The sequence below is a fragment of the Lutra lutra genome, chromosome 13 (genome assembly GCF_902655055.1).
Source record: "Lutra lutra chromosome 13, mLutLut1.2, whole genome shotgun sequence".
In the NCBI taxonomy this organism is placed as follows: Eukaryota; Metazoa; Chordata; class Mammalia; order Carnivora; family Mustelidae; genus Lutra; species Lutra lutra.
In genome coordinates, this window is record NC_062290.1 from 83,821,498 (window position 1) to 83,846,494 (window position 24,997).

The 24,997-nt window shown below is 38.6% G+C and overlaps 1 protein-coding gene and 1 pseudogene across 3 annotated transcripts in view; both read right to left on the reverse strand.

Moving 5' to 3' along the window:
* Nucleotides 1-439: 439 nt before the first annotated feature.
* RC3H2 (ring finger and CCCH-type domains 2) overlaps nt 440-24,997 on the reverse strand; it is a 54,218-nt gene continuing 29,660 nt past the window's right edge. The window contains exons 10-21 of one of the 3 annotated variants that reach the window (XM_047699846.1): nt 17,677-17,985; nt 12,867-13,081; nt 11,622-12,055; nt 10,847-11,017; nt 8,660-8,806; nt 8,118-8,331; nt 7,614-7,698; nt 7,250-7,331; nt 7,029-7,163; nt 6,660-6,767; nt 6,414-6,562; nt 440-5,776 (exon numbers count right to left, since the gene is read on the reverse strand). In XM_047699846.1, coding sequence (XP_047555802.1) covers nt 5,581-5,776; nt 6,414-6,562; nt 6,660-6,767; nt 7,029-7,163; nt 7,250-7,331; nt 7,614-7,698; nt 8,118-8,331; nt 8,660-8,806; nt 10,847-11,017; nt 11,622-12,055; nt 12,867-13,081; nt 17,677-17,985 — 2,245 coding nt within the window. In that variant the 3' untranslated portion in view covers nt 440-5,580. The remainder of the gene's footprint in view (nt 5,777-6,413; nt 6,563-6,659; nt 6,768-7,028; nt 7,164-7,249; nt 7,332-7,613; nt 7,699-8,117; nt 8,332-8,659; nt 8,807-10,846; nt 11,018-11,621; nt 12,056-12,866; nt 13,082-17,676; nt 17,986-24,997) is intronic. The other 2 variants (XM_047699849.1, XM_047699847.1) reach the window with 2 other exon arrangements.
* LOC125084213 (uncharacterized) lies at nt 17,988-18,119 on the reverse strand (annotated as a pseudogene).

Below are 24,997 nucleotides of genomic sequence, written 5' to 3' on the forward strand. Positions count from 1 at the left end.
TATTTTAAAGATTTTTAATTTTAGGGGCATCTGGGTGGCTTAGTCGGATTAAGTATCCATCTGACTCTTGGTTTCAACTTAGGTCATGATCTCATGGGTTGTGAGCTTGAGCCCTAAATGGGGCTCTACACTCAGTGTGGAGTCTGCTTGAGATTCTCTCCCCCTGCCCCAACCTCTCAAATAATACATCTCAAAAAGAAAAAAAAAAAAAAAACCCTTTTAATTTTAAGTACAACCTACCCGCTCCTGTGGGGCTTGAACTCACAACCCCAAGATCAAGAGTCCCATGCTCTATCGACTAAGCCAGCCAGGCACCCCAAGGCAGGTGATTATTTAAATCTCAAGGAGTATCCTGGTAGCTCATTTAAGCCAAACAGTATACCAAGGATATAACTATAACTAAAATGCACCATGAACTTAATATTGACACTAAAACAACTTTTAAGGTGGACAAATAATTTTATTTTGTGCATGCAAATACATGTCAAGTACTGCAAACTTTTTCCATCAATTTTCTCTCAAACACTGAAAATCATGATGCTCTATTCTGTGAACAGCCAAAGCTAATATCTCTTCACTTCAGTGCTACAGCAAAAAACACACAGAATTCACTCTTTGCTATTCACTATCATCACAACCCTCATTGTTCCATCTCTGCCCTCCCCCCATATACAGGCCTTATAAATCCTAGCCTTCCCCCATTTAATCCTATTCCTATAGCACAAAGGGAAACATTACAATTTGGAAATTCAAATTGAAATAAATGGAATAGAATTTATTCCCATATATATTCCCCATTTCATTGTACAGAATTATTTTAAATTATAGTTTTAAATAGAAGCTGAGTATATGCCTTAAAAATGAGCATTAAATCCATCTTAGAGATGGTGCCTGCTTTTTACATGATGGGTGTACACCATCTTTAATTTCATTTACATTTCAATCGAACAATAGATTTGCAAAGAAAATGTCTAATACAGACGTAAAAATATTCACACTAGAGCTTCACAATCGGTTGTACAATTGACAAACAGGCCTCTTTTCCCAAACTTTCCAGCTAAGCAAATTTATAAAATGTAATCAATGCAACAAGAAAAACATTTCTCTTTCACTTCCAGGGAAAAGAATATGCAATAAACAGTATAAATGCAGACAGCAGTTGCTGCAAGCTAACCACGATACTCCCAAGTGGCTGTACAGTGGATATGTGCAGTACAAATAGAAGCCACATGTGTTGTATCACAACTACAGTATAATTGTTTGCCCAGCTAAGAGAATGCATGCACTTCCATGCCTTGGGTTATAAAGTGAGGCCTAATTCTCGACAGATTGATGGAATATATGCAAATGACCTTGGCTTTTGGCAGTACTAAGTGCAGCCAGTGTCTGTGTTCCACTGGTTTGAGGATATTTTTTAAATTTTTATTAAAAAAAAAAAAAGTTGCCAATTTCAGATTGGGGGGAATAACTGCTCTTGGAGTAGAAATAAGACTCCACTCAAATGTGGGGTGTTCTGATCAGTGGCCTTGACTCCTTGTATTCCCTTGCCAGCAAAGGGATACAAAGGAACTGCTAGTATAAAGGAATAACTAGCAAATGTATCCAATTTATCCAGAAAATGGGATACTCCTTGAGCGCGTTCATTTGTGTTCTGCTTGCAGAAGGGGTTCTTATGAAGGAGTTACAGTAAGTGATCCCATCAACACTCTTCAATCACTAAAACACAAGGAAAGTTCTTCCAGGAAACTAATACATAGTTGCAAGGCAACTTTTCCCTTTAACTGCTCAGTCACCAATAACTGGTGACAGTCTGCTCAGAAAATGACACAAAGAAGCTAGGGAAGAAATACTCAGATTCAAAGTTGAAATCACATGCTGAATCTGATCATTACAATTCCACTCCTGTCAACTAGACAACATGGGCTTTAACATCTAAAATGCAAGAGCAAGCTAGATGGTTTTTAAAACAATGTTTTCAAATGTTTAAATGATCCCATTTTAAATTCCTAGAAATTGCTGTGCATCCTGTAATTTTCTCCAGGCAGTATATAAAATTGGGATGTGCTTTATATACTTAGAATCAACTCAAAATTTGAGTGAAAGTGACTAGATCCATACAAATGGGATATTTCAGTTCTCGTATAGGACGTGAGGTTTCTTTTATCCTCTGTGAGAGTAAGTAACTACGAGGAAAAAATCAGTGCCACTGACCCAGTGAAGTACTACCTTCTCCGCAGACTGTAACACACAAACTCCACGCATGACGCTGGCTTACCAGATGGTACTGAAAGGAGCCACGGCAGGAAAGGCAAGGGAATCTGCTCTGCTCAGGTACCAACCAGATGAAATACATACATCACTTTTTCAGGTTTTGGAAAATGAACTGCACACTACAGAAGAGAACTACTGAGGCTACATTCACAGAATCTGAACGAGGCCCACAGCCTCCAGAGTGGGACTTAGAAACGGAAAAACAAAACCACGAAAAGTAAAACAAACACCCCACCACTTTCCCACTTTCCAGACCTCAGACTACTTTTTCCTAATTAGACCACAGGCACCATATTCAATTTAATTACCAACATCACACCTTTCCTCTCCTATTGCCTTATATACTGATTCCAAACATTTGTACATCACAACATGTTGGTAAAAGGGTCAAATGACAGGGAATGCACCCAATTTTAAAAAGTCACATCCTCGGTCTGATTTATAATTTTTTTCCCCCTCCATGACATCAGAGAGTAACTTTTTGAAGGATCAGAAAAATTGCTTTTTCTTCTAAAGGGGCAGAGAACGAATGTCTTTCCTTACGTGAAACCCACCGTGAGAAACAGAAGATGGCCACTACACAGATAAAGGATGCAATACAGAATAATCCCAACACAGAAACAATTCCTATGTTGTTAGTGAGAATGAGAGTAAGTTTTTAAGAACCGGGAGTTATTGTTTTATGGGATCACCTGCTGCAAGACAAGCATTATTTTAATATAAATGTTCTGAGACATACCAATAAGGTTGGCAGGTATATACATATACTGATGCAAATGTAATTTCACTGGACAAGTAGGCAAACACCTAAGCAGTTTATCCCAAACCCCTCCAGCAGAGCACAACCAAATTTCAAAATTTCAATTTTAAAATTAAAAAGATAAGGTTAAATACACAAGATCAATTTATGTAGTATATATTCACCCTCAGAACGTGCTGAAGATGTTTTGCGTAGTTCTGTTGCACAGAGGGTTCTTTCCCTGAGGGCACATAAGGAGCTCTCAAACTGTTAATAGGTCTCTATTTTGTAACAAAATAGCAATTTTAAAATCTTAAAAAAAAATACATTACCTTCAACATGGAAGATCTCACTATTTAAATATCCATGAAATAGACATACTGGTTTGCAAATCCTTTTTGGAAATACAAACAGCAAATAAAGTACATTGGAAGCATTTTAAATGTAATAAGCGCATATTTATAGAAGGGTTCTGATATAAATTATATAACAATCATGTTCTTGTAATATCCTAGGCTAATTTATAATGTCAGAAATAAGTTAATGTAACATGGTTTAAAACTCTTGTTCCTATTCATTTCAGGTTACAGAGCGAAATAAATAAAATGTCTTTGTAGGGATAGGGAGCACTGGCCATGGCAAAAAGGTACAGCACTAACCGAAGGAAACGAAGTCAAGGCTACTGTGCTGTTACGCTACAAACAAACATGTTCATACATCTGAATATTAAATAAATGTGTAAGATCTTCCACACTGACACCAGAATATCAAAACTACCCCTTTGTTTCTCAGGTATATTTACAACTTATCAGTCACCTTATGAGCATGTTCATTAAGACAGGTTATCAAACACCAGTATTTACTCATTCTGATCAAGAAATTTCAGGGAAATGTCAACCCTCCCGCCCCTGGAAATGTGCACAAAACTTTTTATCAAAATCTTATCTGATACAATGCTGTGGTTTTGTAAAACAACTAAATAGCTCAGACGACCAATAACATGATCCTGTTTAAGCATCTTGCTAGCAGGAAAAGCCCTTACACACAGTACACCTGGTGAAAGATCAGCTTGGCTTAAAATATTCCAGTACAATTTTCAGAGTAAACAACTTCACAGAAGTTAATTAAAAAAATAATAAAAGTCAAACTAATCTCAAAGAAACCGGGGGCGGGGGGGCGGGGGGGAAACAGAGACAAACTATAGGGAAGATCACCAGTCAGGAATGCCCAGCTTTTGTTTCTAAATGTTGACTGAAATTTAGGTTTCAGTAATATACCTCCCACAAATCTGGGGCATGGCTGGTTGAACATACTGCATACTTCCAGATGCCAGGTCCAAACACTTTTCAGTCACATTTAGCAGGGCAGAAATTATTCGTGTTTTTAAGTATGAATAAAGGTTAGCCAATGTTCTATTATTACATGGTTCATAGTCTTATTAACCTAACAGTCAGAAAACAAGGAAAATTAAACCCCAACGTGAAGTAACAATAAACAATATTTAACTAAGATATTGCAATGAACATCCAAATTAATTAGTTTAAATTTAAAAAAAAAAACAGCAATACCATCTTGTTAGTCAGTGCAAACGCTACATACAGGGTTTTCTCAAGAAAGCTGAAAGCACCTGATTCTTTTGCCAAGTCATCAGATTCAACAATGTACAGGCTTAAATCTGCATTTTAAAAAACTGCCGTTACATTAGTGCATAATTTATCAAAATTGTAAAAACGATTCTGCATAACTTAGGAGAATTTAATATCTAGTACATCAGCTGAAAGACTTAGGCACTTGGTTATATATTTAATTACTTACTTCAACAAGTAGCCTGTGTATAAATATTAACAAAGCAGAAACTATTCTTGAAAAATGGAAAATTAAAAAAAATTTCAATGCTACAGATAAAAGCACTGCACCACACTCCTACATATAATGCAGTAAAGAAAGCTAGTATATAACCCTGTAAAATTCTATGGTAAGAACGTCTAACTCCACTCTTCAAAGTAAAAAAAAAAAAAAAAGAAAGAAAGAAAAGAAAGGAAGGAAGGAAGAAGAAAGAAAGAGAGAGAGAGAAAAAGAAAAATCCATGCAAAGTCCCATGAGAAGGATAAAGCAGCTGGAATGAGATGGAAATTTCTCTCAGCAAAACATAAAATAGAAATAAATAAGTTAATTAAGTCTACTTTCACTAGATGTATCATTGTAGGATCCTGCTAGTTTAATAACTGAGTTGTTAATTTTCTATAGAAGCCATTTAAAATAGGAAATGGCTCAGTTACTGCACCGGATTGCTACAAACTCATAAAAAGCTGCTTGAAGCTTAAGTTAAATGTCCAAATTCCAATCACTTCTGGAAAGTGAACGTGTTACCCTAGTAAAGTAAATTTTCTTTTTTTTTCATAATGCTAATGCAAGAGGGCTTGAGTATCAAAGAGTCCACAGGAAATGGATGCCCCCAGTAATATCTTTTTTTAAAAAAAATATACATTATATAATATATATTATATATATAAAAAGCTAGTGTAAATGCTTCCATGGTATGGTCACAAATTTGAAAGATGAACCTCCTTTCAGCTGTTAACCATCTTCCCATTTGCAACAGGTTTTAAAAAGTCGTTTTTATCTTCAGACATAACATGAGTTTTCAGAATGAGGTTGCCAACACTGACAGACGTGGTGATGGGGAGGCAACTTGCATTGCTAATGGGCACTGGGAGTGGCTGGCTAAAGCAAGAAGTTACCGGCAGAACTGTTTTTTGCTCCTCCCTGGGAGAAAATAAATGACATTGAAAACAAATTAGCTTTAAGTGAAAACTTGAAGAATAACCATACATGCTTAATACAAGTTGTAATAAACCTTAAGAGCTCCTAGCAAAGGCATGTCTTTATCACTAAAAAGGATCAGCGCTCACTAAAAAAAGTCCCATTTTCCAAAAATCGTATTAAAGAAATTAAAATACTGGTTAATTTAAGGCCAACACACTATTAAGTTCAAGACTAACCTATATTTCTTGGCAGTAATTATATAAAATGGCAATATTAAATCCAAGAATATCTTAACATGATTTTTCAAAAGGGAAATCCTACTTCTAGGTTTTAATTCTCCATTTTGCCATCTGGAAGACTGCATACCAGACTGAGAAAGTACGGCCTGATGTTGGAGCACAGGGACAAACTTTTAACCAAACAAAAATCAAGTTTCAGGCGACTTAAATGGGCTACTTTGTTCATTCAAATTTACCTCTTCTCTCCTAAAAATCCAGACTGACCCAGTCATTGTCCTATTACATAGGGTCTTCCCCTCATAGGATAAAGCCAAAAATGCATTTAATACTGTATCTGTTTTTCTTTCAATATTCACAGACTATGTCCATTGGTGAGGAATTATCTGTCTAACACTCACAGAATCACATGGTCTTCACCTAAACTCTGTCTCTTCTGCTCCAGCGGCTCCTTTTGGTGCTGCTGGACTGGATGCCCATTTTCCACTGCTGTTCCATTCAGCAACTGATCATTTTGAGAACTGATACCAAGCTGTAGGTCCAGGATCTCCTAAGGAAATAAAACATTAATCCTTCACTATGAAAGCACTTTGTACTTTCATTTCCAATGGAATAAAGCCTCCTCAATATATAATTGTGGCACTTACTTCAATCTGTTCAGCCTGTCCATCAGGTTCATCAGTATCAAGTGCCGAAAGCTCTAACTCAATATCCCTATCAGGCTTAGTATCATTTGTATCTTCTGTATAATCACTCTGTAATTAAGAAAAATGATGACTTTATACCTTTGGAAGCTGGGGGTTCCCTTTTAGATTAAAATAGGAATCCCAAAGATTGAAATAACTGATTGAATAATAAAATAATTTGGTACTATAATTTTATTTCTATTCTGAGTTTTTAAAGCAATCATCCACCAGAAAAAGGCACACTAACATGCACTAAGTAATGGCAGAAACCAACACAACAGCAAACAGCCAATACATTAAGCATGAAGGTGGGAGGTTCGGTTTCTTTACCTCTCCATTTCTCAGTTCAATTTCCTTGCTTAGAAGATTTAAGCTAAGGTGACGGCCTTCATCCAGGGAATTCCACTTCTGTTGCATGGCCAGAGCATTGGCCTCCCGCTGAAGAAGCAGTGAGTTACTCTTGGCCTACAGTAAAGAAAAAAAAAGTAAAATTAGCTTCCAACCACCATTTTATTTTTTAAAAACTCAAAGCTGAGCAACACAGAGCCTACCTGCTGAAGTTCAATGCTCAAAAGGTCTCCAGTACTGGAATGCTTTCGATGACCAGATAAATCGGTAACAATGAATCTGTCCCTTTAAAGAGAAACACGTTTACAGTTATAAAAAAGAAACTGATGAAGCAACTAAAGCCATATGGCCATATGCCATGCATGTTTTCAGTAATGGATCAACCCTGAAAGTTTCAGTTGTTATTCCAAATGTAAATTGTTTGTTTTTTTTTTTTTTCAGAAATTTGTTATATAGCTAAAATCATCAGAGCATACTTCATGAATAACTGGGGAGGTAGGAGCTATATTCTGAGGAGAACATACAGTCTGAGAAGAGAATCCAAGAGAATTAAGAGTAACTAATTACCGTTCAATATAATGTGCTGATGATGTGGCCTCATTACCATATGAACTCCACCTTGAATCAACAGCATTGACATAAGGAACATAATCTACAGAAATGCAGAAAAAAACAATGATCACAAAAGTGAAAAATTAGTATATAAATATGAACATATATTTTTAAGAAAAGATCCCTATTTTAGGGGCGCCTGGGTGGCTCAATCGTTAAGCATCTGCCTTTGGCTCAGGTTATGATCCTAGGGTCCTAGGATGGAGCCCCACATCGGGCTCTTTGCCCGGCAAGAAGCCTGCTTCTCCCTCTCCCTGCTCATGTCCCTGCTCTCACTTTCTCTGTCAAATAAATAAAATCTTAAAAAAAAAAATCCCTATTTTATCCAACCAGCCATGTTCTCCAGGCTAAACGCTTTAATTCTGAGCTTCCTGTGATTATTAATGGAGCGAAATGTTCTGTACCTCACAAAATGAGGTTTAAAAAGCACAGTGTACCAGGACTAGTAAGGGGGATTACCTGATACACTGATAGGCTTAGTGGCACTTCCTTGGGAAGCAGTGGCCTGGACAGGATCTGTGGTATGGTAACCTGTACGTGAAGATCTGGAAATTGCACCCCATTTTGAGATGATAGGTCCATCACTGAATGGAATTATTGGGTCTTCTTCTTTTGTCCTTCTCTGGGTTTCAAATAAATGCACTCTTCTCTTAACATCTCCACTGTCCAGGTCCTACATAAATGAAAGAAAATCAATAAAGGGACTGCTAGCAATTACTTCAGTTAGTAATACAGATACAGGCTTTCAAAAGACATGTAATTAAGTTTTCTGGTAAATTTAACACTAGCTATAGATGTCAGTGGTAGTCCAACATCTATTTTAAACCACTGAACTATGCTCAAATAATTTAAACATCAAATGCAATTTATCTCAGATTTACCTAAATCTAACTCTGCTACTTAGGAGTTATATAGCAACAATATGAAGATGAAAGCACTCAATCACTCTAAAACTTGAGTCAACATGCATGATATCCTCCTGCCGCCCCCCCAAATCATACCATTAATACAGCATTTGAATTAGCAATTACATCTCTGGGCTCTGAATCGATGGCATTTATACAGGAGCCTATGGTGCCACAAGACCAGGGAGAATAGTGAGAAAGATGATCTTCTTCAAATTTTGTACCACTCACACTCTCAGAGAACTGATTAAAAAAAAAAAAGGCATAGTTAATTAGTATAAATCTTAAACTTACAAACATGTAACTCATACAAAGTAACAATTATAGAATATACAGGACTTCACAGTGAACAATTAAACCTTCAATAATTAATATAAAAACCTGTCATAAGTAACAAGTAGTATCTATATTCTTTGTGTTTACATTATTCATTAGAAGAAAAGAGAATGAATTCTTTTTTTACTGTGTCCTTTCAGTACTCATAAGAAACCCCTGACTGCTACTGTCAAAACCAATCAACAAAAAATTACAGCATGACTCAAACGTAGACCAGGTACTCCAAAAAATGAAAAAAGCAAAAGAAAACACATACACACACCACAGCCCGTAGTACCAGTTTATCATTCTCCTGAGAAGAGACCGACATTAAAAATATGGGAATATAACTGATGAACCATGCAGAATTAAATTAAAAAAAACAAAAAACCTCAAAGGCAGCTCTTTGGAATTAGAAGAAAAAGTGGGCAAATTTTAAAGAGACTGTCAGAATTATTATAGGATCAAAATATTAAAGTTGTAATGATCACTAAATCTAGTTTACTGATTATACAGATACAGAAAGCCAAGGCCAAAAAAGGTTAAATTACTTATCTGAAGTCATACTGCTAGGAAACAGTGGAGCTGCGTGTCAACAAAATACTTTTTTTTTTTTTTTTAAAGTAATCTCTACACCCAATGTGGGGCTTGAACTCACGACCCCAAGATCAAGAGTCATAGGCTCTACAGCCAGGCTCCTCAGGGAAATACTTATTTCTTAAAGCATAGTATAAAAAAGTGTAAATATATTTTTGTATGAAGCAAGTGGCAACTCTATTACACTGCTGTCAAGATGTTTAGCTGCTTTGAAGAAGTCTAAGTTTTTTTTAAAGATTTTTAAAAAAATTTATTTACTGGAGAGAAAGAACAAGTCGGGGCGGGGGGTGAAGAGAGAGAGAAACAGACTTCCCACTAAGCAGAGAGCCCAACAAGGGGCTCGCCCCCAGAACCTTGAGATCATGACCTGAGCTGAAGGTAGATGCTTAACCAACCGAGCCACCCAGGTACCCTAAAAAAGTCTAACTTTGATGAGAAATTTGGATCTAGTTTAAAAATTCAATGTTTTATTGAAATATTTATGGACAAGAAAATATGATGTCTAGGATTACTTCAAAATAAGCCAGAGGGAAGAAGGGATACAAATGAAACAAGACTGGCTGAGTATATAATTAGCGGTGATGGGTACATGGGGTTTATTATCTACTATCCTCTCTACTTTTTACGCATTTGAAATTTTTCACAGTAAAATTTTAATGAGTTTTTTATATGAGAGCCTGTAGGAATGGGAAATAAACCCAACTAGAGAAATTTCAAGAAATGATGGTTTGTTCTGCATATAGAAGTACTGAAAACCACAGGGCACACTGAATTGATCCTAGTACAAAAACTTGTTTTGTGACAAGAACAACAGTTAACAGTGATGTAAAACTGTACAAATAAAACAGTAGGCATTTCTGCACCTTTTGTAAAGTAGGGAAGAAATGCTTCTGCTAGACTAGGACTTAAATCCCAGCTACTTACAGGATGAATTTACTACCTGGACAAATTAATTTCTCTGAATAAGATTCCTTAAAAAAATACAGATTTAATACCTGCCCCCTAAGATTTTTGTGAGAATTAAATAAACATTATGTAAATGCTTAGTACAGTGCCTGGCACAAGTAGGTGCTCAATAAATGGCAGATATAAATCTTATTAATTAAAACCAGAAAAACAATGAGAACTACACTGCTGGGAAGACTTTCAGTTCTTGGTGGGAAGAGGACTGTGACTTCACGGTCTCCGGAGTCTGCCAATGCCTAACTGCAGGGCTCATTACATACTCAGTGTTCACAGAACTAAGCAGACTCAACTGCACACCAAACCACTACAAAATGGCCACCACAGCTAAGGCTGGTTTGAAGGAGTGCTCTGAGGTCAGGTGTCTGATCTGTCCTTGCAACGTCAAGTGATTAAGACCTTTCTTACATCAGTGCGAAAGTCTACACTGAATAGAGGAGAAGGTGGTGTTGGTGACTGTGTTGCCACAGGAAGAGTTGGAGAGACAAGAGCTGCTTTCTGAGTGTGGTACTGTGCCCACTGCTCTGGCTTTCTTCTTATCTGCTCCTCGCAACTGGTCTTCAAATGACCACAAGGTTCCTAAGGGGGGATAAAAGAAACAATCTTAATCATCTAGGGAGCAGTAAATAAATGTAACTATGCTCTGTGGAAATAATGTTAACAGTTTATTATATCGTCGGGACCAAAAAAAAAAGATACCGTAAGGAAGTCATCTTAGTCTGTTCACACATTTAAAGGAAAGGGTTAATATTGAGTCCAGTGATGTTAAAAGTAGTATCCGAGCACTCAGTTTTTCTGGTTTAGGGAGGTCATTTCTAACTGCATGGGATACTGAAAATAGGCCCTGCCCTTCTATTCTGGAGAGTTCTTTTTACTTTCCCATCATAGGATAGTTTCCTATCCAAGCATAACATTTATTGAGCATTAATATGTATCAGGTCCAGTTCTAAAGGCTTTGTTTTTCTGATTTAATCCTCACAACAGCCTTATGAGGTAGGTACTACTATCCCTGCTACCAAATGTGAGAAACCTGACGCAGAGAAGTCAAGCGACTTCTGTAAGTCACACAGTTCATAAGTGGAGGAGCCAGAAATCTACACCTGAGTGGTAGGACACCAAGTGTGACAGCAGGCTCTTACCCACTACACTACAGTAGCACTCTCCTATTTCCATCATCACTTACCCTTGGTAAAGGCACATTTGTCCTTGGCTCACTTGGTGGCTGACAAGCCACGGAATAATACCCATCTAATGAGTTATATCTTTCTCGCAAAGACGTCTGATAAACAGACGAGTGCATCACATCCATTGGAGGTAAAGAATTGCTTCTAATAATGTCATCTCGTTGGTACATAGGTGGGCGCCAGATGCGCCTGCTGTCGTACACAGGAGCATACATTCCAGAAGGTACTGGGGGAACTGGTCCATATGGCTGCGGAGGAGGCGGCTGGTAAGGAGAAGAGCTCATTCGATCTCGAGGGGAAAATGTACTGTAATGATCAGCATATGGCATAGAAGCAGGTGGGAGGGAGGACTCTGGAACATTACTGGACCTCACAAAGCGAGGAACACAGGGAGCCACACCAGCTGGTACTGTTGGAGGTGGTGGGTAGTACCCTTGAAAATCAGAAAAGAGGAATATTTAATGTAATCTTAGTAAAATCCAACATTTTACAAAGGTTTAAGTCTAAAGCAGCCTTGTGGGAAAAGAAAGTAAGTTCTGAACCTTACTGAATTACCCCTGCTTTAGAAAGAAATCAAGACACTACTACATGAAAATTACTGAAGTTCACTATTTTGTCAAACTGCTCCTCAAAAACCCAAGACAGAGCTATTAATAGATGGCTGGTAAGTTTCCTTCTAGGGCATCTATTGCTGCAGGCTGTGGATTAAGTAGTTAGTTACATTATTGACTCGTAACTTTTGGGGAGCAGAGATTAAAGACCTTTCAAAACCTGCGTTAAGTTATGCATTGTCTTTCCAAAATTATACCTCAGTATATATAAACCAAACATTCTGCAAACTATTTCAAAGGATTCATAAAATCCCCTGAAGTTCATTCATGGAACCTAAATCTGATGCATGGGAAGGATAATCTTAAAACTTTTGGCATGTAGAATCATCGATTCTTAGGGCAGAAAGAAAACTTAGTCCAAAGGATTATTTTCTTTTCTTTCTTTTTTTTTTTTTTTTTTTTAGTAGGCTCCATACCCAGCATGGAGCCCAACACAGGACTTGAACTCAAGACCCTGAGATCAAGACCTGAGCTGAGATCAAAAGCCAGATGCTTAACCAACTGAGCCACCCAGGCACCCCAATTAATTTCTTAATGTACATATTCTAGGTAAGTGATTCACTTGCTTATCTAAGGACAACACATATTATATTATAGTTTCTTTTTTTCTTAGAACTATCTAAAGTTACTTACCTGTCTGTGGGTACTGTGGGACTTCAAAGGGTATCTGAGTCCTTGGATCTTGAAAATACTGAATGTTTTCAGAATGCTGAGGATATACTGGTACTCTAGTTATAAATGGGCTGGATTTTGGAGGCACAGAATTCAGCTCTGTTCCAACATTAGAAGGCCCAGCTGAGGTAGCCGCTACATTACTTACAGGAGTCTTGGGTGGAGAGCCAATTTTACTGGAGAGATAATTTATCAAGAACAAAGAATAAATCACTGTCTGTAACTCTTTAGATACTTCCATAGTGAAGAATCAGGCAATGAATTTCATTGCCACCTTCCACTGCTCATTCATAGAATCATAGTAACAGATCTCATATTCTGAGAAAGGCAAAAAGAAATGCAAACAAATCTCAGGCAGTAATGTGACCCATCAATCCCTTTTTACTCATTCTTAAACAATGGATTTTTCCTAGAGGAAATTAAAAAAAAAAAAATTACTGTTCAAGAAGTTCTCAACAGGAATGATACACAGTTAACCCTTGAACAACACAGGTTTGAAATGCACAGGTCCATTTAAATACAGATTTTTTTCAATTAATGCAGTCCTGTAAATGTATTTTATGTTCTCTCTCTCTTTTTTTTTTTTTTTTACTATTTTTTTTTTTAAGTAAATGTGAAGTTCGAATTCATGACCCCAAGATCAAGAGGTGCAGCTTTTACTGACTGAGCCAGCCAGCCAGGCAGCTCTCCTTATGTTTTTTCTTTCTTTCCTTCCCTCCTTTTTTTTTTTTAAAGATTTATTTATTTATTTGACAGAAAGAGACTGACCGACCATGAGCACAAGTTGGGGGAGTTGCAGGCAGAGGGAGAAGCAGGCTCCTTGATGAGCAGGGAGCCCAGTGCAGGGCTCAATCCCAGGACCCCAAGATCATGACCTGACCCGAAGGCAGACGCTTAACTGAGTGAGCCACCCAGGGATCCCTCCTTATGTTTTCTGAATGACATTCCCTTTTCTCTGGCTAACTTTAGAGAAAGAATACAGTATATAGTACCTATAACCTACTAAATCTATGTTGATTGATTATATGTCATCAATAAGACCTCTGGCTAAAAGTAGGCTATTAATATAGTTACATTTTTGGTAAATCAAAACTTGTACCCAGAGTTTGGACTGCACAGGGGTTGACACCCCCAACCCCTATGTTGGTCAAGGGCCCACTGTAGTCCACCAGAATTCTTTGGGACAAAGAAGACAGACATATGAAACAAGGGTTGTTCTATTAAGAGCTAGGTAGACATTTTGAAGTGTAAACTCCCTAAGAAGAGGCCATTTTTTCCTTTGGCGGGGGAGGGGCAGAGAGAGAAGAAGAGAATCTCAAGCAGGCTCCAAACCCAACATGGAGCCTGACATGGGGCTCAATCTCACAACCCTGAGCTCGAGATCTGAGTCAAAATCAAGAGTTGGACGCCTAACCAACTGAGCCACCCAGAGGCCCCATTTTTGTCCATTTTGTTAACTGTTATCTCTCCAGAGTTTTGTTAACTGTTATATTTAGAAGAATTCCTGGCACCCAGTAGTTACTCAGTAATATCTCTTAAATGAAATAGTTCCTGCCACATAGTAGGTAGTCAGTAAATAACTAGTGGGTGATCAAAATGCCAATACATGGTTACCCATAAACTGAATAAATAAGATTATTATTACTACTTTTTTAACAAAGGATTTTCTTTGTTGAATCACCAAGCAATCAGCCCCAGCGGATCTCATCACGGCTTTCTTATGTCCTATTAAGAAGTCCAACTTTAGGGCACCTGGATGGGTCAGTCGGTTAAGCATCTGCCTTCAGCTCAGGTCATGATCCCAGAGTCCTGGGATCGATCGAGGTCTGCATTGGGCTCCCTGCTCAGTGGGAAGTCTGGTTTTACCCTCTCCCTCTGCCCTGTCCCCCTGCTTGTGTGCTCTCTCTCTCAAATAAATAAAAATCTTTAAAAGAAGAAAAAAAAGTCCAACTTTAGCAGAGGTTAGATATGTGGTGGCTCCAGAAAATGCACTTGTTAATGATGTAGGAATTCAGTATGCTGCATCTCAAGGAGATTAGAGGGTTTTTCTCAAACTAGAGAAACCCTTTTAAAGCTAGAATATAAACAAGGAGTATGGGCTGCCTTTAAGTCTAACACAGCAGATTAGTCTAGCAGATGTTTATTTCTATGTGTAAAATGAAGATGACTACGGAACTGTTGGGGAATAATAGTAGATACAAATTTACTGACTTACAGTTTAAAGATATTTTAGGGCTATGCTTATTCTTTGCAGTTAAATAAAGGCAACAAGGAAAATGATTAGGATTTCCTTATAGCAGTAATACACTAACTCCTATTGAGCAATTACTGAGTGCATTCCATGCACTATGCAACGAGCTTAACACAGGGTCTGGTCTTTCGATATCAAAATGTTATACACGGGACGCCTGGGTGGCTCAGTTGGTTAAGCCTCTGTTTTTGGCTCGGGTCATGGTCCCAGGGTCCTGGGATCAAGTCCCGCATCGGACTCCTTGCTCAGTGGGGAGACTGCCTCCCACTCTGCCTGCTTGTGCTTTCTCTCTCTCTCTCTGACAAATAAATAAATAAAATCTTAAAAAAAAACAAACAAACAAGCAAAAAACCCCCCAAAATGTTATACACTATAAAACTTGGCTAAGTACTTTGAAATGGCAAATTTTTAGACTTGTCAGCAAAAAGGTATCAAAATCCATGACAACATTCATAGCCTCATGAGATCCTGCAAGCTATGTGTAAAAATCAGACTTAAGGAAAATGCTAGCCTTTAGTCATCCTTCAGTCAGACAGCTAGACTCCTACAGCTGTGGCCTACAGGACTTTCAGGATTCCAGGCTCTTCTGCAGCATGCCTCTCCTGTGTACATGATTTTGCCTGTGCGGCTTCCTGTACTGAGGAGTCCTTCCTTCCCAACAATCCATGGTTTTGGAACTAGCTTAGGTCTTCTCTAAGGAGCCTTCCACAATAACTCCCTGCAGAATGGTATCCTTTTTTTGTGTGTTCTAATAATACTTGGAACACAACTCCATTATAGTACCGCTCAGAATATATTATATGGTCTGTTTACGTCTGCCTCCTAAACCACCCTGTAAGACCCATCTTAGAAGCAGGAAGTAGTATTATCTAGTTCATGTTCATTACATTTTCACCAACTGGCTGGTGTTGGGCACATGGAACATTCATAATTTCTGAATGAATAAATGACTAATTTAGATTATTTTTTAAAGTTTTTCCCCTAGTTTCATCATTTTTAAAAAACCGAGATATAATTTACCCTTTGAAGGCACACAACTTGGTGACTTCTGGTATATTCCCGAGGTTGTACAACAACCCTCACCACCATCTAATCCTGAGACACTTTCATCAGCCCTGGGAGAAATCTCTACTTGTTAGCATTCACTCCCCAGCCCCTGGCAACCACTCATCTACTTTCTGTCTCTACGGATTTGCCTCTTCTGGACAATGACATAGATGGAATTCTGTAATATATGGCCTTTTATATCTAGCTTCTTTCACTTAACATAGTTTTCAAGGTTCATTCATACTGTAGTATATACTAGGGCTTCACTCCTTTTTTATGGCTGAATACATCCCACTGTATGGTATAAAACAGTTCTACATCACCTTGCCAAAACCCTCCAAAAGCTCATTTTCTAAACACACATGTAATACAAGGCCTCCATAATCTGGTGCCAGCCTCTCAATCTAAGAATCTTATTTTAGGGGTGCCTGGATGGCTCAGTGGTTAAAGCCTCTGCCTTCAGCTCAGGTCATGATCCCAGGGTACTGGGGTCGAGCCCCACATCGGGCTCTCTGCTCCGTGGAGAGCCTGCTTCCTCCTCTCTCTCTGCCTGCCTCTCTGCCTACTTGTGATCTCTGTCTGTCAAATAAATAAATAAAATCTTAAAAAAAAAAAAAAAGAATCTTATTTTAACCAGTCCCTAACAAAACTTTCAGTTCAAAAGGCTGGTCTCTTCAAAACTCAGATTTTAAGACTCTAAAACAATACCAAAGCATGAGATTTTGGAGGTGGAAGAAACCTTTCAGATTGTTAGAAAGTTGTGAAAGTTTTTTCTTAAGGCACCAAAACCCTTTCTTACACTGAGACCCAACAATATTGGTAACAACAACAACAGATATTTATTGAGTGCTATTTGGCAGACACTGTTCAAAGCACCACACTTAAAATTCACAAATCTGCACAAACAACATATCTAGTAGTTGCTATTACTGCACAGATTTTATAGATGAGTAAACTGAGGAAGACAGATTAATTGGCCTAAGATCAAACAGCTAGAAAACAGCCGGATTTTGAACCCAGAGAGTTCGGCTGCCAAGAGTACCCTCTTAACTACATCGTTATGGAGCACAGAGAGGAACTGTTTTGACTGTAGCAGAGTCTGGAGGCTGGAAGCTCAGCATCTCACCTTGCTTAGGTTTTTACTTAGTTCCCTTTTGGCACTTCTATGACTCGACCCTAAAGTTCAAGGAAGTTTAAGTGTGAAAAGTTTAAGTGAAAAAAACCAATTCTGATCCAGCCTCTTCAGTTTATAGTCAAGGAAAACAAAACCCAGAGATGAAGTGACTTTCCAAGGCCACAGAGCTATTCAACTGCAGAGCCAGGACTAGAACTCAAATTTTTTGGTATTTAGTGCTTTCTTTAATGTGAAACATTCTGCATAAAAATTCTGATTAACTGTTTTTCCTTAGGGTAAATAAAAATATTCACGCATTTCTAAAAAACTCAAAGTAACCATTTTTACCTAATACTTACTTTTCAGTGACAGACTCTGCAGAAGGCCCAGTAGCATTCTGACCATTCGTGCCAACCTTCCCCACCTTCTTCACAGTCTCCAGAGCTCTTAACGTACTGTCAGTACTACGTGGGATTAGCTGGGAAACACTGTTTTCTGCATTTGAAATTCCGTTTGTACTTGGAACAATTTTCCCCGTTGTTTCAGAACTTCCTATGACAGAAATGACATTTCCGGCTGTGGTTGTGACAGTGTTGTTTACACCAACTTTATTTAGAAGAGGAAATGTTCTTACAGTTGCATTGATCTTTTTGTTCCTTAATCGATACCTGTTTCAAAAACAATCAAAATATCAGTGAATATTTCACTACATCTTACTCTGAAGGGAGAAAAAGTTTTCAATTAGCAATAATCATGCCTCGGATAAACCTCATTGGCTATGATACTGCCACTACGCAAAGCTTGAAGGGAGAAAAAAAGGACAATTGGAAAAGACTTTAAATAGGAGGAACAGCTTTAAAGAAGTTTCTTCAGCTAAATATCAAATACAGCGTACATCAAACTCCGCTGTGATAGCTGCCATATGAAAATATATATGCCACACATACACACATACATGTATGTGGGCACATAGTTAATATAGCAAGCACAATACACATGTATTCAAAGAAGCCTTTTGAGGGAGTAAGAAGAGATCCTTTTGAAAATTTTACATAATTGGAATATAAAGTATATTATACAAAAAATTTATTTAGCAATGCCAAATGAAATGCCAAATGAAAAGGGATGAAAAAGTTGACAAAAATTCTGATATTACCAAATTGTTGAGAGTATTATGTAAATTTTAAAAAATTATGAAACTGGGGCACCTGGGTGGCTCAGTGGATTAAAGCCTCTGCCTTCGGCTCAGGTCATGATCCTAGGGTCCTGGGATCGAGCCCTGAATCGGGCTCTCTGCTTAGCAGGGAGCCTGCCTCCCCCTCTCTCTGCCTGCCTCTCTGCCTACTTGTGATCTCTGTCAAATAAATAAATAAAACCTTTATTTATTTTTTTAAAAAGATTTTATTTATTTATTTGACAAACAGAGATCACAAGTAGACAGGCGGGCAGAGAGAGAGGAGGAAGCAGGCTCCCCACTGACAGAGAGCCAGATATGGGGCTGGATCCCAGGATCCCGGGATCACGAAACGCGCCGAAGGCAGAGGCTTTAACCCACTGAGCCACCCAGGAACCCCTAAATAAAATCTTTAAAAAAAAGTTATGAAACCAAAACTCATTCTTAAACACTGTAACAAAATATGGAAATTTAGTATTATATTTTTCAGATTAGTTTATGCCAAAAGTAAAAAAGTTATTTGAATTAAAGGCTTTTCTGATAGTAATTTCAGGGTTTTATTTATAGTAGTCAGATATAACACTCTTTTTTTTTTTTAAGATTTTATTTATTTATTTGACAGACAGAGATCACAAGCAGGCAGACAGGCAGGCAGAGAGAGAGAGGAAGGGAAGCAGGCTCCCCGCTGAGCAGAGAGCCCAATGCGGGGCTTGATCCCAGGACCCTGGGATCATGACCTGAGCTGAAGGCAGAGGCTTCAACCCACTGAGCCACCCAGGCACCCCACAGATATAACACTCTTAATATATACAGCAATCTGATCTTGAAGTCCATTTAAGAAAATTTGTTTCCACTTGTACAGTTCAAAAACTTCATTCTAATGTAGTCCTAGTCAATGTTTCCTCTAATACTTTAAAGTGAGGAACTGTTACATGAATAGAAAACGACTACACACATTTGAAGTCATAATTACATATGCCTCAATTAGTCTGATACTAATGTTATACAATCAAACATATGGTAATTAAGTATAAATAGCATTATTGATGAGCAATGCCTTCACAATAGCCTCCCTTTCAGTCCCTCAGTATCTATAAACAGCCTCATTACTCAATCCTGCTCTTCTCCCTCCTTCTCTCACTCTCTCTCTCTTTTACACACACACACACACACACACACACACACACACACACACACACACACACTCTCTGACAGGCATGTGGGAGCTCAATAAAAGCCAAGTGTCCCCAGATGAGACTGGCTGAGAGTGCAGTGACAGAACACAAAGTTTAAAAAAAAAAAAGAAGAAGAAGAGATTACAGCCAGTTTATATATGTCATCTCAGAGATTCTGGGGGGCCACTGATTATGAAGAGGGGACGAGTAAACGTCTACTTTAGAAAGGCCAACTGGTAGTGTGGAGAGGCCTGCACTTTCCTCAACATGCTCTCTGAAACCTACTCTTCATTCTTCACCTCAAAAGGTTCTTGTACAAAATACCCAGTTGCTCCTTGCTTCCCGTCTTCAAAGGACAAATCTCAGCTATCCTTAAGATTACTCTGGCAGGCAAAAAACAAAGTTGTGACTGTGACTATCTTAGAAGAGGTATAAGAAGTAAAACCTCAACTAAGGGAGGTAAAGTCAGTGACAAGTCAGGATACATACTGGATTTCTAGCAACTAGGCAGCTAAAGACTTGGACTTAGGGTCTGGACCTCACACTTGAAAAAGCTAATTGTTTCCTATTATTTTAAAATCATCTTTGAGCTCCCTGAAGTACTCACTCCCTGCCTTACCCAGCTTTGAATCCACTATCTGCCATTAATTCCTCCCTTATAAATACCTTCCACTCCCTTGGCTCACTCCCTGTGTTGAACTCACCTGCTAAAACCCTAATCTCTCATTCTGGGCCTTCTTCTCAGGAGCTGAATGCTGTGGAGAAAAACCATGCCATCACGCTTTCTAGACTCCCTTCAAAATTATGATCAATTATTTAAAATGGCCAAGCAATACATTAATACACTTCTCTACTAACCTCACTTTCTCATCTCTAACATCCTTTCCACCTCCACTCTCGACAGCTCCTCTGCTACTGATGATACCGCCTCCCACTTCACAGAGAAAATAGATGGAACCAGAGGAGAATTACTTCTTTTACCACCAATTCCAGTAAACTTCCTGCATCTGTTAACTACATTCTCCCCCAAAAAAGGGATAGAGAGCTCCTGCTCCTAACTCAGGCCAATCTTGCCGCTTGGGTTCTACCAAGGGCCCATCTCTCCACTTGAGCCCCAGATCCCAAGCCCATTTGCCTTTGAAAAAACTTCCTATAACGATCTGTTGTTCTAGTGCACCATCACTTCACTTAGGTGTCTCCTTACATGTCATATCCTCTGAGATACCTCCCCAGACCATCTTATCTAAAATATCTCCCCCTTCCCAATCGTTCCCTTTCTCCATACCTTGTGTTATTTTTCTTTACAGCATGGATCAGTACCAGGTATTATGCTTTCTATTTATATGCGTTATGTCAATCTTCTCTACTACACTGTAAGCCCCATGAGAGCAAGAATTTTTACCTTTCATACCCACATCTCTATTTTCAGCACATTATACAGTGCCTGTGCATACTAGGTGTTCAATAAATATTTGCTGCATGAATGTGGAGTAAGCCTCTAACTTCATATGGCCAAGAGAACTAACTACTGATTTTCTACCCCAAAAGCATTTCCCATCTCAGTAAAATACAGTACTTGGTTATGCAGGTCCCAAACCTCTGAGTGATTCTTGATTTTTCTCTTTTCTTTAAAGTCCATATTCAATCTATCAGTTTTATCAGCCTCACTTCTGAAATACATCCCCAATCTGACCACTTTTCATCATTTCCATTACTATGGTCCTAGGACAAAGATACCAATCTTGTGCCTGAACCATTGTAGTAGTTTAACTGGTCTCCAGCCATGCAGACACTTAGTGACATTTCTAAGACAAAATTAAAATCTCATTGTTGCAGGGTTGCTGGCTGGCTCAGTTGGTAGAAAATGAGACTAGATCTGACCAGGCTCCTGAGCTCAAGCCCCAGGTTGGGCAAAGAGCTTACTTAAAAAATAAGTAAGATTTTTAAAAAAACCTCATTGTTGCATTTGAATAAAACCCTACAATGCCTTCCAAATTCCTCACCGTGGTCCATAAAGCCAGTAAGACCTGGCCCTTGCCTACCTCTCTAATCTTATGTCATTCTTCTCGTTCTCCATCTTCCAGACACACTGGTCTTATTTGTAGTTCCCATGCATGACAAATTTGTTTCTACCTCAGACGTTCTTAAATTATGTTATCAGTAACTGAAATTGTGTTTACATGTTTACTGTTCCTCTTCCTCCACTAGAAGCACCTCAACTATTACCTAGCACTTAACAATCATTTTTATACATATTTGTTGAACTGGTTGATCCCAGACTTTTGACACTTTCCAGAATGTAGCAACTCTTGGAAACATGATTCTAATACTCTACATTCTAAGATACATTCACATAAATATTTATTTTTAGGAGATTGTTGGGAATTTACATTAAGTTTGGTTAGAGAGATGCACAGTAGTGAAAGCAGGCTGGAGTAAAATTAATTTTAAGTAAAACGAATGTTTCCTCCTGGTGTACTACGTGAAATAAGACAAAGGTTCTATAGGTAGCAACATGTATTTTTTTAGCCAATAGGATAGTGACATCTTCCACTTCCTTAATCCTTTGTACCATCCTGTTTTTTCTTCTTTTTTCACACAGCAACAAAGAATGTAAGGCTGAGTGGAAATATGAATTGTAGATTTGTTCTTTCAACATAAATATACCAAATATATGTATTAGATACTTGCTAAGTGCAAAAAATATCAAGATTAATTACCCATGGGATAATGAAGTCCACTGAAAATACAAACATGCAAATAAATAGCTGCAATATGAGAAGAGAACTGGACGTTATAAAGGATAAAGCACTACACCAGCACAGAGAAGAAAGCAACTAACTCTGCCTGGGCAGTCAAGAACTCCTCAGAAGGAAGTTGACATCTGAGTTTGATGAGGAACAGGAGCTCTCCAAATAGAAAAGAGAAAAGCATAGGATACAGAGGAACAACAAGGGAAAGACTGAAAGAATTTGTGTAGTAGTGAACGGTGACTAATGAGATGTACCTTAAAATTATAAAGACCGCAAAAGGTAGAGTAAGGCTGGAAAGCTACATTAGGACCAGATCCCACGTGATACACTAAGGAACCAATTTAGAATGTAAAGCAGAAGATGGACATGATTAGATGCTTATTTGCAAAAGAAAATCTGGGTAGCAATGAAATAGCCAGGTTGAACATAGATGCCAGGTTAAAGGCCAGTAGAGTACTAAATGGATAAATTGGGTAAACTCATGTAAAACACTAAAAATGGTACCTGACACCAAAGAGACCAGTTAATTTGGCTATAATTATTATTTTTATACTACTACTATTATAATTTCAGATGAGATAATAAAATTCTGAAGTAGGTAATGGAGATGGAGAGTAGAAAACCAGCTTAAAGAGGTGAAATGGCTTTTCAGCTGGGGCACCAGTTATGGGTGGAATGGCAATGAAATCAGTTTCTCCTCTGACCTTGTTAAATCTAAGTACTCCCAAGCAAGGTCCCCTAAAAAGTTCTACTTTAGCTAAGAAACTCTATTTCAGGTATGGGCAAGCTCAACAGATCTCCTAGAGTCTCAAAAAACAGATTGATGTAAAACTCTATACACAGAGCTGCTTAGACTGGGTGCAAACAGCAGAGGGCTCCTGCAACCTCTCTAGGCTCTTCCAGTAGGGGGAAAAAAAGAGAACCATGTTTCTTCTCTCCTTTTTAATGCACACACACGTATCATCTATCATGTTGCTGCTGCTGTAGAGCTCATTAGGTACAGGGGCCAGTGCTAGCAACTGAGGAGAGGCGACCGTAATCAACAAGACAGATACAGTCCACTGAGCTTACACTGCAACAAGGCAGACAGTCAATAGAGCAGAGGTCAGCAGGCTACCTCTTGTGGGCCAAAACTGCCTGTTCATTGTAAATAAAGTATACAGCTATACCCGTTTTATGCACTATAGTGGCTTTTTTGCTACGATGGCAGAATTGAGTGGTTGTGACAGTTCACTGTATGATCCACCAAAGTGAAAATATTTACTATCTGGACCTTGACATAGAAGATTGCCAACCACTAAAATTTGCCGATGAGCATGGCAAAGAGGAACCTGGTTTAGTATGTAATATTGGGAAGATCCCCCCAAAGAGTGAAAGATAAGCTAGGTGAAAGAAAAGCTCCAAAGGCAAGGCCCCAAGGAACAGCATGACATAGAAGACCTGAGGTGGGAAGGAGCATTCTGCATTCCAGAGACTGACAGAAGGAAAGCGTGGTCTGAGTACAGAATACAATTTGGGAGCACTGTGATGAGATCAGAAAGATGGTAGATGATGATGATGCAGGGCCCACAATCTAGATTTTATAACTTGATCCACAGGATAATGAGAAACCCCTGCTTCTCATTATTTGCAATGAGCTTAATATATAAAGTTCTCCTTGTTTTGTGGGGAATGATGGGTTTGGGGGTAGGCAACAACAGCTGTAAGATGACTAGTTAGGAGGCAATGGCAGACTGAGAAAAGGGGATGATAACTTGGACTATAAGGCTGGAAAGAAGAGTTCAGAAATGAACACCCAGGCAGGAGCTGAACTGACTCGTTGACGAAGATAAGTAGGTGAGAGAAAGGTGACAAAGATGGTGTCTTTAACAAGGCATGTGTAGCTGGCTGGACAGGGTACCCCAAGGGAGAGCAGAATGAAAGGTGGGAGAGGATATATGGGAGGAGAAAATTAGCTCAACTTGAGCTTAAAGTGTCTAAAAACAAGAGATGTCCATTAAGAGTTGGTACACATGTTGATTCAATAGAAAGGCTGGAACCAATTTTTGGCAAGATCTCAATGATGAATGTTTTGGTTAAGAAACAGAACAACAGGGGTCGCCTGGGTGGCTCAGTTGGTTAAGCAGCTGCCTTCGGCTCAGGTCATGATCCCAGCGTCCTGGGATCGAGTCCCACATCGGGTTCCTTGCTCATCAGGGAGCCTGCTTCTCCCTCTGCCTCTGCCTGCCATTCTGTCTGCCTGTGCTTGCTCTCTCTCCCTCTCTCTCTCTGACAAATAAATAAATAAAATCTTAAAAAAAAAAAAAAAGAAACAGAACAACAGGGGCACCTGAGTGGCTCAGTTGGTTAAGTGTTCACCGTCAACTCAGATCATGATCTCAGGGTTCTGGGACCTGGCCCACGATGGGCTCCCTGCTCAGGGGGAGGGGAATGGGACAACAACAACTACTGCTTCTTCTGTTCCTCCCTTTGCCCTTCTCCCCAGCTCATGCTCTCTCTCTCTCAAATAAATAAAATCTTTAAAAAAACAAAAACAAAACAAAACAAAAAAACAAAAAAAAAACCCCAGGAACTTGGA